Below are 20,246 nucleotides of genomic sequence, written 5' to 3' on the forward strand. Positions count from 1 at the left end.
TTTCTTAAACGGAAAACGGTTTCCGTTGCAAGACGTACTGAACACACCCTTGGTCTAGATTCGGTAACTTACTTTCTCATGGATCCCGTGTTTGTCACAGGCCTAGCCTTGTGATCTGCGTGGAGGATCATTATCTCCAGACTTACTTATGCAGCCCAGTCCCTACATCTTGACAACAAAATAGGTAAAGCGGTTGATATGATGCTTTTCAACTTAATCTGGAAAAATTGTACACATTATATTAGGAAATCTGTCATTATGAACACATATGAATATGGTGGTCTCAAATTTGTAGATTGTCCTACTTTGAATAATACTTTTAAGATAAATTGGGCTAAACATGTATTAAAGAATCCAACTTCAATTTTATGTTCCTTTATTTTTTATTTTTTAATATTTTTTTTCCCATCTTTATTTAACCAGGTAGGCCAGTTGAGAACAAGTTCTCATTTACAACTGTGACCTGTCCAAGATAAAGCAAGCAGGTGCGACACAAACAACAACACATGGAAGTTACACATGCAATAAACAAACATACAGTCAATAACACGATAGAAAAAAATCTATATACAGTGTGTGAAAATGAGGTAAAATAAGGCAGGTAGGCAGATGTGTAACCAGACCTCACCTTCTTCTCATCTACCCTGCTTCCAGTTGACTCACCAATAGGAAAAATGTGTTTCTCCTTGCTCCCTCCGAACAACAGATCTATGCTTTTTTCAAAGGGATATTGTATCCATTCCTTATGTCACAAGTTGCTGGACTACACAACTTTCTTGTTAACAAACTATAGTTTTGGCAAGTCGGTTAGGGCATCTAAGTCATTTTCCAACAATTGTTTACAGACAGATTTGTTTCACTTAAACTTCACTGTATCACAATTCCAGTGAGTCAAGAAGTTTACATACACTAATTTGACTGTGCCGCTCAGCAAGGAAGAAGTCACTGCTCCAAAACCGCCACAAAAAAGCCAGACTACGTTTTGCAACTACACATGGGGACAAAGATCGTACTATTTGGAAAAATTTCCTCTGGTCTGATGAAACAAAAATGGAACTGTTTGGCCATAATGACCATCGTTATGTTTGGAGGAAAAGGTGGAGGCTTGCAAGCTGAAGCACACCATCCCAACTGTGAAGCACGGGGGTGGCAGCTTGGCACACCTGTATTTGGGGAGCTTCTCCCATTCTGCTCTGCAGATCTTCTCAAGCTCTATCAGGTTGGATGGGAAACGTCGTGGCACAGCTATTTTCAGGTCTCTCCAGAGATTTTCGATCAGGTTCAAGTCTGGGCTCTGGATGGTCCACTCATTTAGAGACTCTGTCCCGAAACCACTCCTGCTTTGTCTTGGCTGTGTACTCAGTGCCGTTGTCCTGTTAGAAGGTGAACCTTCGCCCCAGCCCGAGGTCCTGCCGGCTCTGGAGCAGGTTTCATCAAGGATCTCTCTGTACTTTGCTCCGTTCATCTTTCCCTCGATCCTCACTAGTCTCCCAGTCCCTGCCACTGAAAAACATCCCCACACCATGATGCTGCCACCAACATGCTTCGCCATAGGGATGGTGCCAGGTTTCCTCCAGACGTGACGCTTGGCATTCAGGCAAGAGAGTTCAATCTTGGTTTCATCAGACCAGAGAATCTTTTTTCTCATGGTCTGAGAGTCCTTTAGGTGACTTTTGGCAAACTCAAAGCAGGCTGTCATGTGCCTTTTACTGAGAAGTGGCTTCTGTCTGGTCACTCTACCATAAAGACCTGATTGGTAGAGTGCTGCAGAGATGGTTGTCCTTCTGGAAGGTTCTTCCATCTCCACAGAGGAACTATGGAGCTCTGTCAGAGTGACCATCGGTTCTTGGTCACCTCCCTGACCAAGCCCTTCTCCCCCAATTGCTTATTTGGCCAGGTGACCAGCTCTAGGAAGAGTCTTGGTTGTTCCAAACTTCTTCCATTTAAGAATGAAGGTGATTGTGTTCTTGGGGACCTTCAATGCTGCTGAAATGTTTTGGTACCCTTCCCCAAGTCTGAGCCTCAACACAATCTTGTCTCGGAGCTCTATAGACAATTCCTTCAACCTCATGGATTGATTTTTGCTCTGACATGCACTGTCAACTGTGGGACATAATATAGAAGGGTGTGTGCCATTCCAAATCATGTCCAATCAATTTAATTTACCACAGGTGGACTCCAATCAAGTTGTAGAAACATCTCAAAGATGATCAATGGAAACAGGATGCACCTGAACTCAATTTGAAGTCTGAATACTTACGTAAATAAGGTATTTCTGTTTTTTTTTTATTGTTAATACATTTCTAAAAACCTGTTTTCGCTTTGTCATTATGGGGTATTGTGTGTAAAATGATGAGGAACATTTTTTATTTAATATTTTTTAGAATAAGGCTATAACACAAGAAAATGTGAAAGTCAAGGATACATTTGAAGTGGGTAAAACATTATGAAAACATTATTACATTGACAAGTATTTAATGACTATGCACATAGGGCAGCAGTCTCTCAGGTGCAGGGTAGAGTATCGGATGGTAGCCATCTAGTAACAGTGACTAAATTCAGGTCAGGTTGCTACTGTAGGTGGAGACCAGCTAGTGGTGACTATTTAACAGTCTAATCCAAAGATTCGGTTTTTCATTCTCTCTGTCCCAGCTTTGATGCACCTGTACTGTCTCCTCCTTCTAGATGGCAGTGGGGTGAACAGGCTCGGGTGGTTGAGGTCGTTGTTGATTTTCTTGGCCTTCCTGTGGCACCGGGTGCTGTAGATGTCCTGGAGGGCAGGCAGTATGCCCCAAGTCATTCGTTGCGCTGATGCACCACCCTCTGGAAAGCCCTGCGGTTGCGGTAGGTGCAATTGCTGTACCAGGGGGTGATACAGCTCGACAGGATGCTCTCAATGGTGCATCTGTAGACGTTTGAGAGGGTCTTAGGGGCCAAGACGAATTTCTACAGCCTCCTGAGGTTGAAGAGACACTTTTGTGCCTTCTTCACCACACTGTCTGTGTGGATGGACCAATTCAGGTTGTAAGTGTACACCGACGAACTTGAAGCTTTTCACCCTCTCCACTGCAGCACCGTCGATGTCGATTGGGGCGCGCTCTCGCTGCTGTTTCCTGAAGTTCACGATCAGCTCCTTCATTTTGTTGACGTTTAGGGAGAGGTTATTTTCCTGCCACCAATCCACCAGGGCCCTCACCTCCTCCCTATAGGCTGTATCGTCATTGTTGGTAAACAGGCCTACCACTGTTGTGTCATCAGCAAACTTGATGATTGAGTTGGAGTGAGTTGGAGACGTCTGTGACCACGCAGTCATGGGTGAACAGGGAGTACATGAGGGGGCTGAGCACGCACCCTTGTGGGGCCCCCAGAGGTGTTGTTGCCTACCTTCACCACCTGAGGTCGTCCTAACAGGAAGTAGTTGCACAATCATCCCCTAATCATGATCATCACTTTAGAATGCAATTTGATTAATCAGCTATGTTTGCTAGGGATGGAGAAAAAGTGTGACACCAATCAGGCCCTCGAGGACTGGAGTTTCCCACCACTGTTCTAGGGTGTCGGGTAAGGTGGAGCCGATATGATCCTTAACTAGCCTCCCAAAGCACTCCATGATGACAGAAGTGAGTGTCAGGGGCGATAGTGATTTAGTTCAGTTACCTTCATTTTCTTGGGTACAGGAACACATTTTTTTTGTACCGTAGCTGCACCTATGGACATAGGCTGCTGGGAACTTCTTTTAAACAACATTTAAGAGGGTCTTTAATGTTGGTAGAAGTCTATGAAAATGCCAAAAAAAGTAAAATTGACCATATTTGTTGACAATTTTGACCATTCGATCAAAAGCATAATCCATTGGATTATCCACATTCTAACCTGATTTGGACTGAGAGCTCTAGAGTTGCTAGACTGAAATGGCTTGAGTCTAGAATCTACTCCACCCTGGAGGTCCTCCCTGGCTCTCTCTAATGTTTCTTGGAGGACTTCTACCAAGAAGAACACTGAGACATCACTCATTCATTTACCTACCACCTACTAGGGATTCTACAATAAATGGCCTTGATATCAGCTATACCAGGTCAAGTACGATAGTTACATTAGACAGACAGACATGATGCAGTCTAGATGGTAATGTATGAATGGATTTCGAGCTACATTTTACATTTTAGGGTAATGCCATGCTCAAGGGCACATCGACAGAATCTTCACCTAGTCGGCTCAGAGAGTCGAACCAGCATTGTTTTGGTTACTGGTCCAACGCTCTGAACCAGAGTTGTGGACTGGAGTCACATGACTTGGATTTGAGTCGGACTCAAATCACACATTTGATGACTTGAGACTGGACTTGGACTTGGAGCATCAAGACTCCAGACTCAACTTTGTCTTGAGACTGATGACTTGAAATGATCTGGCCAAGTTTTTTAATGTTTTGTCACTCATTTTGTGGCACAGTCTACATGGATTAATCTACACGCAGCCAGAAACAGTACCCGCATCACCGCCCTTGTAAAAAAAAATGCAACAGATTGGCACTCCGATTGGACCAGAAAACTGTCAGTCAACATATGTCTCTGTGAGCTCGCGAACAGATTGCTGATTTGCTGGATAGCTACAGGATTCGGTGCAGCGCAAACGTTAAATTGTAGCGTGAGAGGTTTACCATAAAAATAAATATGCAGCTCCAAAAATAGTTTGCTGATCAAGAATATGAACTGTTTACATTGCAAGCTAACCAGTAACGGGGCAACAATTACTAGCATAGGACTACTGGTCTTTTGGTATGTAACGATTGCTTGATATTGATAATTTACTTATGAAGTTTGCATTTGGAATGTATTGTTCAAATCTAATGTGGCAAGGAAGCACCATAAACGCTGTTCTCAATTTGCACTCTCCAAATTCCCGCCATTGGAGAGTGCTTTTTTTCCTCTTGTTAAACTATTTGCTGTTGCTTTCACATGTTTAAATGCATAGGCACTATGTGGTAAATCTATTTCCCATCTAATACTGCAATAATTGCTAGCGTTTCATCGTTCCATTACCTTACAGTTTATTGAAACACGTAGAGATAGATGTCTGTTTCGTGCTTATTATGTACTGTATAGTACTGTACTGTATCGATTTGGTTTATCGGATAGGACAGGTTAAGCCTGATACAGAGGCTATTTCTTTTGGGCTAATACCCGTGTATATTTGGTAAATCTACTTGTATATTTTGTATGATATGGCGCTTTCACCATTGGATCACCAAAGACCTGTAAATAAATCTACACTCTGAGCACGTCAACCTGCCTCGCCTTGTGTTGTTTTCATGCCCTTACCACTGCTACAAGGTCCATATTTTACAATTACATAAGCTAATAAAGTATGTTGAAGACAAAAAAATGAAAAGGGCTGTCCTGTAGCCTCGATAAATAGACAAAGATGTGTAGTTGCCAGGGAAGTGTTTGGCGGTTGGGTTTTTATCTCAGTTATTGCCATATTCAATTTATTTCTTGGTCATTTTGTTTATTGACTTGTGGCATCTTTTTTTGTTGCTTTGCCAAAGACTACTTGCACCAGTAAAAACAGCATTTTCAAGTACTTAATGGTTATACATTTTAAATGTGTTATTCTGCTATGAACAATCTAGAAAACATGTATTTTACTTGGAGGCCTACCTATATAAATAAACCGTCAAGTCAAGTGGGTTCATCCTGATACCCAGACATTATACAGAGCCCTGTCAGTCACATTCTGAACTTGTGTTTCTCCTCTGAAAAGAGGACTTTAACCTCTTACCTCACTACATTTCTGCCACGACACCCTCTTTTAGCAACAGATTATTCCAAAACCTTTGAACCTGATTAGCATTTCTTCATGTCATTCAATTCGTTGGTGGGTGAGCCTGCAGAAATTTGGGTCGGGCCGAAATTGAAGCACTCAAATCATCATTGAATTATTATTAAAAGCACATAACCTGCCTTACTACTGTGTTATGTACTTGATCGCACACACACACACACCATTTAACACCTGCTTTCGCAGACCAAATAGTAATTTATTGACAATGTAAATTCATGGCTCTTGCATTTCACAACCTGTAATATGACAGTATTTTCTAATATGAACCAATTAATGATGATTTATTCAAGTCTACTGCTCCCATGCCGGGAAAGAGTTTCCCACCCTTGCAGACTTTCCGAACGCTCTGGAAAGGACCCCCACCCCCCCTCACTCAATTCAATTCTATTGCAATGTAAGGGGCTTTATTGGCATGGGAAACAAATGTTTTCATTGCCAACGCAAGTGAAATAGATAATAAAAAGTTAAATAAAAAACAATATAAATGAACAGTAAACATTATACTCACAAAAGTTCCAAAGGAATAGAGAGAGACCTTTCAAATATCATATTATGTATCTATATACAGTGTTGTAAGGATGTGTAAATAGTTAAAGTACAAAGGGGAAAATAAATAAACGTAAATATGGGTTCTATTTACAATGGTGTTTGTTCTTCACTGGTTGCCCTTTTCTTGTGGCAACAGGTCACAAATCATGCTGCTGTGATGACACACTGGTATTTCACCCAATAGATACACGAGTTTATCAAAATTGGGTTATGTTTTCGAATTCTTTCTGGGTCTGTGTAATCTGAGGGAAATATGTGTCTCTAATATGGTCATACATTTGGCAGGAGGTTATGAAGTGCAGCTAATTTTCCACCTCATTTTGTGGGCAGTGTGCACATATCGGCCTAATTCTGCTCCTCATGCATTATTTGATGTTTTACATTGTACACAGAGGATTTTTTGCCGAATTCTGCATGCAGAGTCTCAATTTGGTGTTTGTCCCACTTTGTGAATTCTCGGTTGGTGAAAAGACTCCAGACCTAACAACCATAAAGGACAATGGGTTCTATAACTGATTCAAGTATTTTTAGCCAGATCCTAATTGGTATGTCGAATTTTATGTTCCTTTTGATGGCGTAGAAGACACTTCTTGGTTTGTGGAAGTTACCTGTGGCACTGATGTTTAGGCCAAAGTATATATAGTTTTTTGTGTGCTCTAGGGCAACGGTGTCTAGATGGAATTTGTATTTGTGGTCCTGGCAACTGGACCTTTTTTGGAACACCATTATTTTTTGTCTTACTGAGATTTACGGTCAGGGCCCAGGTCTGACAGAATCTGTGCAGAAGATGTAGGTGCTGCTATAGGCCCTCCTTGGTTGGGGACAGAAGCACTAGATCCTCAACAAACCATAGACATTCTCTCTCAGGTCCCACCAATAAGCATGCTGGAGGACTCGTTTATCTCCCCAGACACCGCTTCAAAGGAAGCTCTTTTGAAATGTTTTGCTTTATTGTTTTTCATTGCAACGCTTCTCTGTTCTTTCCCCCCCTCATTCCTACCCCCCTACCATCGTCCAAAGGGGACAAACAAGTAGACCCACACCCCTCCCTCCCCATCCTCTATTCTCCTCTGTCCGGAAAGTGCTTCCAGCATGCCCTTATATGTCCAGAATTCTCTGCAAGAACAGGAAGACACAGTTTATGTGAATCTGTGTTATTGTGTCAACCCTTTTGCACCAGCTATTGAATTAGACTGTCGGAGCTTTAGTATCAGCACTTGCCTTTTAAGGTATGCAGTAAATAAGGTATTTCCCCAAGGAACACAGCGACAGCCCAATCAAGAGTGTCCCCTGAATTGCATGATTTGTGCTTATGAATCAGAAGCCAAATAGGAAATGTAGTAAAACTTGGAAGAATGAATTGTCAAATGCATTATGAAAAATGTGCATAAGCAAAGTATTGTAGTGTTCTTTAACTTTACATTGCGCTATGTCTTGTTTTCTTTTATTTTCAAAGTTTCTTGACCTTTGTCCTCGATTATATAACCACATTGCTACTGTACAGATGTGATGTTTCACCCAACCGGTGTTTAGTCCTGTACAGTATCAAAATGATAACCACAGCACACTACAGTAACTACAACACTGTAAACAAATGTTTTGATAATCATTCACATGGACATGGTATTGGCCTTTGACAGACTAGGTGAAACAGGGAAGTCTATTAGCTTAGCACAGCCTTGCCAACTGGACAGACTGAATGGCTTCCGCCCATTGGCGAACCTGATTAGTAATGTTCTCACTTTTCCTCAACCGCCCCCCTCTTCCGTTCCTCTCACAATGCCTGGAAGTATCCTAGACTTAAGCTACATCTAATTCTCTGTTTTCTTAAACGTTGTTTTTCTTTTTTCATTTTTTTTTTATAAGACACAATTGATCCGGCCTCCATCAAAACAAATAAAAGCACAAGGACACACACAACACCCCTCGTAAAACACTGCTTCCGACTCGCATTTAAACACAGGGTTTATACCCAAACATGGCCATATTGGTTGATTTGCCATTGTATGCAGCTTGTACACATACGGTATATTTCAATTCCTACAACATTCTTCTGCGATATTCACTGACAGAACATTTGTATGAATAGTTTTTCACCTATTTGATTTGGGTTGGCTTCAACAGTCCTTGAAGTAAGTGGGATTTGTTGTTTCATGATAATAGCTTTAACGCCCTAATTCAATTTGACAGTGCGGTGAGTATTATCTGCATCGGCATGATAGATTCAGAGCTCTGATATGGTGGGAAACCTCAGGTTTGCAGCTTGCATCATCCCTGTGAAATATGTGCTGTTTCTGCAAGGGCGCGGCCTCTCTCTCTACACACTTATCTACTTCTGGCCTTGACTGACCGGCAGACGCCTTGAAGCTCGCTCAAGGTCCTCCTGTTGGGTCAGAATTCTTTGATCTGAAGTCCATGAGGTGCTGAAGCAGCCCCTCTGTTAGGCCTGTGTATTGTAATGTGATGCAACTCTTTGTGAACCTAGGATGTGCTTAAGATTAGCTAATTTTTCCGCTTGTTTAAAAAAAAATTTATTGGTGACCTTTGATAGCTACCCCCCAAAAAAATCTTCTTATTGACGGATGTCCTGCGCGGGTGTTTTCATCCTCATCTCGGTGCGCCTTGCAGGATGTATTCAGAGATGGTGTGTGTGTGTAGTGCTTTAGTGTGTGTGTGTGTGTGTGTGTGTGTGTGTGTAGAATTATGTGTGTGTGTGTGTTCGGCAGTTCCTGCACATCTGTCCTCTACATTTCTATCAATCTTGGGGGGTTGTTGTTTTGCAAGCCAGGGAGAGGGTATCTCCCATCTCCCCCACCCTCCTCCTCACCCCACTCTCCCGTTTCCTTCCTCCCCTCTGGCAGCAGGCCAGAAACTTCCGGAAGCCTTTATGGAGCCCTCACAACTCCATGTTCACCTGGATCTGTCACCTCAGAAATATACTCAACAATTAGATAACATTTTATGTTATTTAGAGCGTCTGTAAAATAGCTCTAAGTAAGTTGAGGAAGGATATATATGCGTCTGGTGTGACAGACAATGCAACATGTTCCAATTGTCCAGCCTGATGTATGTGGAAGTGCAAGGTTAAGTCATTCAAGTCACTGGCTTCTTGTTCTATACCGTGTTACATTTATCTAATATCTGAAGAGCCTCTCTCCCATGGGGCAGGCTTTGAGGTTGGAACGAGGTTTGTTTATCTAACATGTGGGTGTTCTTCAAACTTCCTCCCCGACAGTTTCCTCAGAGGGAGGAAGGCATTGCTAGTCCATGGTGGAGGATGGTCTTCTCTAACCCTGAGGGTAAACTCCTGGATAGCCTCACCCTCATCATCCCTCTTCCCTTAGGATCCTCATATACATTTTTTTTCCTACTCGGCGCAAAAACACACGCCACTTTCCTGCCATCACTTTGTTTGTAGAGGCGTTAGAAAACTAATAGTCCACTAAAAATACCCCGCCTGCCGAGTTGGAGCACTGGGTTTGGGCTTGAGCCTTTTCCTGCTGTAGGCAGCACAGCTTCAAGGGTAGGCGTGGGCTGTTGAGGAAAGAGGACATGAGCGGCCCTGGTCAGGAATCAGGCTTCCTGCGCAACATTATAAAGACTCCCCTCCCTCTGGATACCCTGGACAGTCTTGCTCAGACAACTGTGGAGGGAGTAGGTTATTGCCCAGCCTAAAGACAGTTAGTTACAGATTGAGGAACCTGAGAGTTGAACTGAGGGTTGTGAGGACAGCATCGTGCGCATTGGTTCTCGTCCCTGCTGGTCGGGGTAAGTGGTAACCTAGACGTTTTGTAAACGTTATATATATATATAATAATCTTACAACATGACAGATATGTAATTATATAAAATGGGGATGTGTCGGTACATCAGGTACACCAATTACACAGTGTTTCGTAAAGATGCACTATGTTTCAGTGTCGTCTTGTTTTGCTTCGTGCAGGTACGAGTAGGGAGCTGGTCTCACCTAACAGAGGCGTCCAGGAGACTGCCCTCCATGTTTTCTCTAGCTGGTGTCTTCTGCAACAGGGTAGGTCAATGTGAGGCAGCTGCACTTTGACTGGGACAGTATATGATACATTTCAGAGACTTCCAGAATATACCTAGTGCCATTGTAATTCTACTATAATGAAATGATATTCTGTGAAAACAAGTCTGTCTTTTCCTTTATCTCCCAAACAAAAGATGAGCAAGATCCAGGTGGTGGAGGGATATAGGGTTGGAGGGAGGCATGAGGCGGCAGGGTCTGAAGCGGCTGCTGCGCAGGGATACGTAAAGGAGTTTACGCGCCACTCCAACGACGTCCTGCTGAATCTGAACGAACTGAGGCACCAGAACATTCTGACCGATGCCACCCTGGTGGTGGGCACTGCCCGACTGCAGGCACACTGTGCTGTGCTCATTGCATGCAGGTTAGCTCAGATAATAATATTCATTGTCATTGTTCTGGTCTTTTTGTAATTGTTCTTCTTGTTTTTGTTCTACTTTGCGAGGGGGGTGCTGTGGGATTATTTTACTCTTAAAATACTCACTCACTCCTTTCTCTCCGTCTCTCTTAGTGGGTTCTTCTACTCCCTGTACTCCCGTCGTGTGTCCTCTCCTGGATGGAGTGGTGCTGGAGGCCAGGCCCTGACCCTGTCACTCCCTGACTCCCTGGACCCCTCCAGCGTCTCCCTGCTCCTGGACTTCATGTACACCTCCCAGCTGCCCCTCACGCCACGCACAGTCCCCGGAGTGCTCTCCGTCGCCACCTACCTGCAGATGGACCACGTGGCTGACGCCTGCAGAGCTTTCATGTTACACAGGTGAACCCCTTTCTATAGAAGTCAATGGGTGTGTGTTGGGAGGCTGGAGGGGTGGGAGTGATAATGGTAGTTTACAGGATTAGAGTAAAAAGTGCATTCACTGAAAGAACGGTGACAGAGAGACTTTAAATTAGGGTAAACGTAGATAATCATTTCAGTTAGTTGCATGCTTTTTAAGCTCTAAATTGTGTTTTCAATTGTGTGAGGCATTAAATGTACAGTACAACCGACTATTGTAAACTTTAAATAGGCTTCTAAGTCTCTCTTATGGGCGCCCTGGCTGATATGATAAAATATGATTGACAGGCGTTACCTGACAGTTCCTTTTGTTTACAGTGAGAGGATGAGAGGGACGCCCCCTCAAATGAAGCTGGACTCCACGGTGTCTGTAATGTCTGCAGCACTCTCAGGGGGAGCTCCTCTTAATCCCCCTGTCAATGGAAGACCCCGCCCATCTGTCCTCGTTGTCTCCACCCCCTCCCAGTCCGCAGCGGAGGCTGAGGGTCGTATGTGTCATGACTCGGCCAGGTGTGTGTGTGTGTGTGTCTCTGTAAAGTGTGGGCCAATGTCCCATTGTCTGAGTTCAGCTAGATCATTACATGAGTTCCTTTGTTTGTCCAGCAGGGTCCCTGGAAACTTCCGGGCCTGTCTGCAGCCAGGGACTTTCCTGACCCGCGAGCCCAGGTCAAAGGAACTAAAGCAGGAGCCTGAATCACCCATCCTGGCCTCCACCCCTTCTCCAGACAGCCCGTCTCGCTCCAGCTGTCAGCCCAACTCTCCTGCGGAGTCCAACACCTGTAATCTAGGTGAACCCAAGCGCAACCCTGACCCCAAAGCCTGCAACTGGAAGAAATACAAGTACATTGTCCTCAACCCCCTCTGTGCCGAAAACACGGTGAAGGATGAGGAGCCTGAGGAGGGCCGGCAGCAGCTTGACCACATTCCCACCTCTGATAGGATGGAAGTGACATTGAAGCCACCTATGGAGGCATGGCCAAGGAAAGGATCCGGACAAAATGAAAGGTGTGTTGTCAGTATTATGCATATGATGAAACAAAGCCTTTAAGATAGCGCTATCTCAACCTCTAAGTCATGTTGACAGTAAACGTTCTAAGGGACCTTGTCTGTCCAAGGAGATTAAGTTGGCACTGACTATATTCTTTCCTCCTGCTATGATGTCCCTGGCTGCAGCCCTCCCCTGGTTCCCCACCCAGGGCTGCCAGCCCACCCTGTGGAACCCCCCATGGAGCCCCCCACCCACAAGGAAGGAACAGGTACTGCAACCTTACTACCTCACTCAGCAGCAGCAGAGATGACATGTAGAAAACATATTTTCTTCAGCTAAGGAGTGACAGATCATAAACGTATATATATATATATATGTATAATATTTCTCTGCACCTCCCTCTCAGTCTCGCCTTGCTGTCTGGCACCACGCCCATTGGATCCAGAGGCCGCCCACCACTGCCAGCACCCAATTAAGCGTGAGAATTACAGCTTGCCATTCTGTTACTCCGGCAACCTGAGCGTGATAAAGACTGCCTGCATAGGTGAGGCATATAACCCATCACATCTGATGATGTTATTTAACACACACACACGCGCGCACACGCACGCACACACACACACACACACACGATGTTTAGGTGCCATTTATCATCATAGTATCAAACGGATGGTTTGCAGCAGTTTGGACAGTTAAGTATTATGATAATGGCTCCTTATTACAGTTGATTATCGCCACAGGTAGTTGGTGTGTGTATGTTTCATTTGCTGACCTTCCCTTTCCCTTCTTTTCCAGCCCCCATTGCAGGAGACAAGCCTTACCGCTGCAACGTGTGCGGTGCCCAGTTCAACCGGCCCGCCAACCTGAAGACGCACTCCCGCATCCACTCCGGAGAGAAGCCCTACCGCTGTGATACCTGCGGGGCCCGATTCGTTCAGGTGAGGACCCACCACTCACGAGGGACAGGGGTTGGAGAGAGGATATGTGTGTGTGGCGGGAAAGGAGTGTGTGTGGAGGACCAAAGTGTAAGATCAAACTAAACTCGTCGGTTGATGTTATACGTTATTTAGCAACGTTCATCTGGTTGACTTGTGTGTCTGTGGTCTTACAGGTGGCCCACTTGCGAGCCCATGTTCTGATTCACACGGGGGAGAAGCCTTATCCCTGTCACACCTGCGGCACTCGGTTCCGTCACCTGCAGACCCTGAAGAGTCACCTGCGCATTCACACTGGAGAGAAGCCTTACACTGTGAGTATACTACCCATACATGACAAACACACACATACGTGTGCAGACACAGACACACACATAATGCACACCCGCATACAGGTAGGCAAGCATGCACGCGTGCACACACCTCGTGTTTGACCTCTTGCTAGTGTACACGCCGTTATTCAATGATGAAATAGATTCCTCTCTCTCTCTCATATATGTTAACATTGCCAAAGCAAGTGAAGTATATAATAAACAATAAAAATGAACAGTAAACATTACACTCACAGAAGTTCCAAAAGAATAAAGACATTTCATGTCATATTATGGCTATGTACAGTGTTGTAACGATGTGCAAATAGTTGGAAGTACAAAAGGGAAAATAAATAAACATAAATATTGTATTCACAATGGTGATTGTTCTTCATTGGTTGCCCTTTTCTTGTGGCAACAGGTCACAGATCTTGCTGCTGTGATGGCACACTGGTATTTCACCCAGTAGAAATGGGAGTTTATAAAAATTGGCTGTGTTTTCAAATTCTTTGTGGATCTGTGTAATCTGAAGGAAATATGTGTCTCTAATATGGTCATACATTTGGCAGGAGGTTAGGAAGTGCAGCTCAGTTTCCACCTCATTTTGTGGGCAGTGAGCACATAGCCTGTCTTCTCTTGAGAGCCAGGTCTACCTACGGTGGCCTTTCTCAATAATAAGGCTATGCTCACTAAGTCTGTACATAGTTAAAGCTTTCCTTAAGTTTGGGTCACTCTGTGTTTAGGGGCAAATAGAATTCTATTTAGCTGTTTTTTGGTCATTTCTTTCCAATTATCTTTTAGTTCTCATTATTTGGTTGGGTCTAATTGTGTTGCTCTGTGGGGTCTGTTTGTGAACAGAGCCCCAAGTCTAGCTTAGGGAAATCTTCCCTTCTCATCTCTCTGTAGGTGATGGCTTTGTTATGGAAATTCTGTCCCGCAGGTCTGCGAGAGTGTCTCGCTGGTCTGGGTGGGGTGTCTATTGATCTGTTGCTCCTGTGTGAGGTGTTGGGGCTGCGGTTGAGGACGATGTCCTTTAGGGTCCAGACAAAGGTGGGCACTACTGCCTTGTATAGGTGGACCTGGTCGTAAAGGCTGTTCAAGTCCAGGGTAGAGCTTTTTCAATCACTCCCTTTCCTGCTGTGCTCTCAGGTCATTTGTGCCTGTGTGTATTATTATATAGCTGGGTGACCCTAGTTGGTCCTCAGAAAGAAACTCTAGGGCGTCCTGGGTGTTTGAACACCAGAGTTTAGACACTGTGTTTTGGGAAAAGTGTATTTTCTTGTGTCTATTTCCCATTCGAGTCCATAAGGAGTACAATCTGTGGCGTGGGCATGTCCTCAGTGGGTGTGGGGGGGGTATCAGGGTGGCTGATGGGGGGTGCTCAGAGGGGGTGGGCTGGGCTTGGGGTTCTTAATTTGTCTGTCTTGCTGTGATATCGAGGCCATGCTCAGTGTCTAGGGTGGACTGTTCTGTTGTGGTGTCAAGACTTTGGTCAGGGGCTGAGGTGGGCTGTTCTGCTAGCTTCTCTGCAGGGGTGGCCAACTCTCTAATGGGTTGTTTGTTATCTGTCACACGCAATCCCCTTCACCTCCAGAACTCTGATCCTTTCCTCTCGTGCTCTAGTGCACTCTGATCATCTCCTGTTGATGATGTCTCACCTCAGTCCAGAGTACAGATATGTCTCTCTCCACCTCCAGCTCTCCGGGTCTGGTTGAGGGGGTGTTGTTGAGCAGGACTCTTTTTTTTGTGCTGACTGGAGTGTGTTCACCTGCTGTTCCAGCTCCATCTGTCTTACCTCCAGCTGGGTGAATGTATTCTTCATTTCAACAAGGGAGTAGTACTCTGTGCTGGGAGATTGACTTTCCGTATGGGGTTGCTCATCTGTGTTGTTGTATAATGAAGAGGTTTGGTCTGACACGCTCGGGTAGAGCTTAACCTGCTGAGCTCTCTCTTTGATTATATGAAAGTCCAGCTGAAACTGTTTGGGGTTTCCCTGTACCATTACTGTTTTAGACTTGTACAGGTTAACATCCTGAGTCTCCCTCCATCACTAATGACCTCTGAACAGCAGGAGGGGGCTTCAAAGGCCTTGGCATTTGGGAAGGGTAGGCTGACTCTCCTGCCATTGCTGGGCTCAAGAGCTTTGACACCTCTCATTTCACATCTCAGTGCTAATTGAAGTTTCAGTCAGATCTGTTCTGTGCTATCAAGCTTGGTTGCCTTAACTTAGCATTCAGTCCTTATAAAGTAAAATATATCATTGCAATGTATTTTTCTTCTTGACTTTAAAAAGTAGCTTCAGACTAAACATTACTCACTCAGTTCAAGGTTAGATGCTGTTTTCAGGTTTCTGTTTTTTGTTTGCCAGAGCATTTGCTGTATAGCTTGGAAATAAGAATCTTTGGTAGTAGGAATCCTTCCAGGTAATTTTGTCCAATAATCAGATTGTAGGTTTGGAGTTTTGATTTCTCTCTGTCTCTCTCCATCTCTCCCAGTGTGAGAAGTGTGACCTGCACTTCCGCCACAAGAGCCAGCTGCGTCTCCACCTGAGGCAGAAGCATGGCGCCGTCACAAACACCAAGATCCGCTACAAGGTCCTGACCGACCCCTACCATCCCATCCTGCAGGCCTGTTGACGGTCCTCCCTTTGACCCATGACCTTTAACCCCTAACCATAACCCCACAGATACCAAGAATAACCCCAACATTTATGTCAATCAAATCATGATTGTTTATCAGTTTCCACCCTGGTTTCTCCTGTGTTGTTATTGTCAATGGCTGTGTCCCAAATGGCAGCCTAGGCCTGGTTGCATAAAACACCTTAAGTGAACAGAGAATTTTCTTAACTTTAAATCAGTTGAACAAAACATTTTAAAATGTGAATTTCAACCTTAAATTAAGTGAAAAAGTTAATGGTGCCCATGAGGTCCGTTAACTGCTTCATTCAGTTTGGATATCAATGTAAACAGATTTTGTGGATGTGAATGTTACTTTCGTCTGCTCTGGTTACAAAAGGAAAACATCAACCAGCTAGCTACTTAGCTAAGCAATGGAAGGTGCATGATCCATGGCTACAAAAGGAAAACATCAACCAGCTAGCTACTTAGCTAAACAATGGAAGGTGCATGATCCATGGCTACAAAAGGAAAACATCAACCAGCTAGCTACTTAGCTAAACAATGGAAGGTGCATGATCCATGGCTACAAAAGGAAAACATCAACCAGCTAGCTACTTAGCTAAACAATGGAAGGTGCATGATCCATGGCTACAAAAGGAAAACATCAACCAGCTAGCTACTTAGCTAAACAATGGAAGGTGCATGATCCATGGCTACAAAAGGAAAACATCAACCAGCTAGCTACTTAGCTAAACAATGGAAGGTGCATGATCCATGGCTACAAAAGGAAAACATCAACCAGCTAGCTACTTAGCTAAGCAATGGAAGGTGCATGATCCATGGCTACAAAAGGAAAACATCAACCAGCTAGCTACTTAGCTAAACAATGGAAGGTGCATGATCCATGGCTACAAAAGGAAAACATCAACCAGCTAGCTACTTAGCTAAGCAATGGAAGGTGCATGATCCATGGCTACAAAAGGAAAACATCAACCAGCTAGCTACTTAGCTAAACAATGGAAGGTGCATGATCCATGGCTACAAAAGGTAGCTGGCTAGTTAGCTACAGCTACTCTGAAAACTAGCTCGGAAGTAATATAAACAAGTTGAGAAAAAAGTAACCAGAAACTAGGTTTATTATCTTCTGAAGCAATTAAGTTCCATTTTGATATCTCACAAAATGAAAGTGACCTCTTTGACGAGAGGTTAAGTCAGTGAATCAGACCAAGCCCATGGTAACCAGATACTCTGTCTGCCATACATGGGCTCTATGCAACGCCTTTAAACAATTCCCTTAGGCAAGGGACAATTATTTCTTAATGTAAAGCCTTATGGGAAACACTTAATGTTTTATGCAAACGAACCCTGTACATTATATAGTGCACTACTTTTGACAAGGGCTCATGGAGCCTACAGGAATAGGATGCCTTTCAAAACTGCCTGGCCCCATCAAACCTGCCTGATTGAGAGCTCAGCCTCGCCCCTCAAAAACATGAGCTCAAGTATGTTTCACTCAAGTATGTTTCACTCACTGGCTAGAGGGGCCATTATAAAACACATATACATGACTAGTTGTAAGCCAATCAAACCATGATGTTGTAAAGGATTTGTGGAAAGGCGGCCGGCGCCAGAGAGAGAGATCGGAGCTGATATGTAGATAGGATGACAATGCCTCTCCTCTATGGTATTGAGCTGGAGGCGGTCTCAGGCCACTTTAAGCGTTAGGTGGATAACATGTCAAGAGAGCTGTCGAAAGTTACTGGGAGTAGTATGAGATGTTTTTGTATCCAAGGAGGTGCTTTGAAAAGTTGAGAGTTTTGAGGTTATGAGTAGAGAGTGAGTGAGACACAGACACAGACAGAGCTAGAAGAGAAGGGAGAAAATTAGGATGAAGGACTAAGGAGTGTGGCTAGAAGAGAAAATACATTTGACATGGTTGGTTGGAATCATGAGATGAGGAATTGATTTCATTAGAGTGACAGAGAGAATGTTATAGTAAGTTGTAGAGTTGAATAGAGCAAGTGAAAGAAAGTTCTGCGCCAATGCTTTGTTTATTTTCAAGTGCCACAGCTATTTTTAGGGACCGGGACACATTGGGGACCCGTTGAGTATTTGAGATGGCAATGCCACAAAGATGTCATTAAATAACAATACAGAGATAGGTAATAATGCCCTAAGAACAAAGGTAATAATGCCCCAAGCACTACCGTGTGAATCGACTACCCCGACTGTGTCAGCTTTAAATAGCTTTTTTAACTAATGTTTATTTTTTACACACTAAAACCAAAGGCCTGGGGCCTTTGTCTAATGTATATGACAGGTGTCATATAAGATACGATGTTTTGCCCATTACATCCATTCTGTATTTTTCTAAAGGTTTTTATTTAAAATGGCAGACTATAACTTGTCATCGGTGCAGAGTCCGAGCAGGCAAAGGACTTCCGTCTCTTGTGTATGAAGGAATATCTTCTCTCAGAGCATAAAAGCTAGATAATGCGACTGTAAAAATGGATGAGAGATGATATTGATATTTGAAAATGTATGGTGTTCTTTTGCTGGACAAAGACAAGGACTGTTTTATACTAATTAAATTAAATTGATTGACCTTAACTACAAATGAGTTGTGAATGTTTTCTTTTGTTTGTGTTGAAGTCCTAAATAATATACCCTCTGGAGATGGCTTGTGTAAGTCTAAGTACCTGTACCACAGTTAGGAAAATAATATTTAATTGAAAAGAATCAGATATTATTCAATAGAATTCTGAAATCAGTATTCTACCTATCATACTGATATTAACACTAACACACACACACAAAAAACACACCATCCCCCTAGACTTCCTTCCTCTCATTAACTCACCCTTCAGACCTGCAAGACTCAGAGGAGCCGACAGCTCCTCAAACCGTTCTCTGAATCTGGGTGTTGGTGAAGGAAGGAACAATGGAGTCCCGGGCACCTGTTTCCGGCACGGCTCTAATGCCGAGCGCACATTGCCGTCCACTATGCGTGTCAGCATACTACTTCCTGTGGCAAAGGGGCAGCGGCCCCTGCTAAACTCTCCCACCCTCTGTCATCCCCATTTCCTGCTCTGTGATGGGCTTGTGGCAGGCAGAAGGACTTGATTTCTGTAGAAAAGCCAACGATAAAGGCTTGAGCTTCTTTTTTTATTTATTTGTATTGCGCTGTTGGCGGTAGAAGCCCTGCGCAGGGGGTGTTCCCATTTTGAACCATTTGGTTTGTCTGAAAGACAAACTGCCTACACAGAAGACCGGGAGATCTGTGGCTAAATCCAGTGCGCCTACTGTGCTGGCAGTCGGATAGCTCAAATCACCGTCCCTACAGAGATTCCACGACGCAGGCCACAGCAAAGTTAGATACTAGCCTGCTTAAGATTGAAAAACGTAAAACCATGACCACAGAGAGACTGTCAGACAATACAGCAAAGAGCTGCTGTTTTAAAATCGAGTTCATGTTTCCGACATGAAGATCACTGACATCATGATTTGACTTCATTTTTCCCCCAGAGTTCCCAGTGGTCTTGAAAGCACCATGAGTCAGATGCAGGTACCATCAGTCCAGTAAAATAAAAAAGCTAATTATGTGCTAATTATTTCAATTTATGTTCAGCTGTGCCTCGCAAGAGCTACACCAACTGATCTATTTAGTTATCAAAGCTTGAGTTTTGAAATATAATATGGTCTGAGAGGAACCATGTTGGCAGGTCAGGCATTGAGCCAATATGTTGTGATAATGTATTAGGCTCACTGCACAAACCTCATTCCTACAGAACTGTTTGTATTAGGCTAATGTTATTTTAAAAAATCTGCTTGCAGATGGATACAGTTGCCATGCAGAGATGCACTTGTCATGGTTTAAAAAAATTAAAAAAATAAAAATAAAAATAAAAAATAAAATAGGAGAGATCTTGTCTTGCTTTCTGACTGCGAAAGTGATCTTGACTCAGCAAATGTTGGTGACCACTGCCGCCCGTCCTTGTTTCCTCAATTCCTATCAAAGCCCATTGGAGGATGTGGTCCAAGGGAGGGACCTTGGATCCACTCCTCCAATGCTCTCCTTTGAGGAAGGATGCATTACGTTTGCAGACGGCCATTGTCTGCGAGGGAATGGCAGAGAGGACAAGTGGCAGTTACTTAGACAAGCGTTGGAAATGAGAGGGGAC

At 43.8% G+C, this 20,246-nt stretch overlaps 1 protein-coding gene and 1 long non-coding RNA gene across 18 annotated transcripts; both read left to right on the forward strand.

The window, feature by feature from the left end:
• The first annotated feature begins 40 nt into the window (after positions 1 to 40).
• On the forward strand, positions 41 to 5,284 carry LOC127916039 (uncharacterized). Its single transcript, XR_008093221.1, has 4 exons — positions 41 to 184; positions 424 to 485; positions 2,172 to 2,269; positions 2,686 to 5,284. It is a non-coding gene; the product is annotated as an uncharacterized LOC127916039 (long non-coding RNA).
• Positions 5,285 to 9,901: 4,617 nt separating this feature from the next.
• On the forward strand, positions 9,902 to 18,682 carry LOC118368778 (B-cell CLL/lymphoma 6 member B protein). 17 transcript variants are annotated; one of them, XR_008093230.1, is made up of 13 exons: positions 9,902 to 10,158; positions 10,334 to 10,420; positions 10,576 to 10,802; positions 10,950 to 11,195; positions 11,532 to 11,723; positions 11,817 to 12,218; positions 12,387 to 12,469; positions 12,608 to 12,745; positions 12,997 to 13,139; positions 13,313 to 13,450; positions 15,943 to 16,828; positions 16,894 to 16,958; positions 17,024 to 18,682. XR_008093230.1 is itself a non-coding variant. In XM_035753177.2 (11 exons), the coding sequence occupies exons 2-11, from the start codon at positions 10,388 to 10,390 to the stop codon at positions 16,081 to 16,083; spliced, it is 1,743 nt and encodes a 580-aa protein (XP_035609070.1). In that variant the 5' UTR covers positions 9,902 to 10,158; positions 10,334 to 10,387; the 3' UTR covers positions 16,084 to 18,682. The 17 variants fall into 17 exon arrangements, 2 of the variants coding, with proteins under 2 accessions (XP_035609070.1, XP_035609071.1); XR_008093234.1 differs by lacking the exon at positions 16,894 to 16,958 and adding an exon at positions 16,829 to 16,893 and having other exon boundaries at positions 15,943 to 16,503; positions 16,959 to 18,682; XR_008093223.1 differs by having other exon boundaries at positions 15,943 to 16,958.
• Positions 18,683 to 20,246: the final 1,564 nt, after the last annotated feature.

This window comes from Oncorhynchus keta, chromosome 35 (genome assembly GCF_023373465.1).
Source record: "Oncorhynchus keta strain PuntledgeMale-10-30-2019 chromosome 35, Oket_V2, whole genome shotgun sequence".
NCBI classification, from domain to species: Eukaryota; Metazoa; Chordata; class Actinopteri; order Salmoniformes; family Salmonidae; genus Oncorhynchus; species Oncorhynchus keta.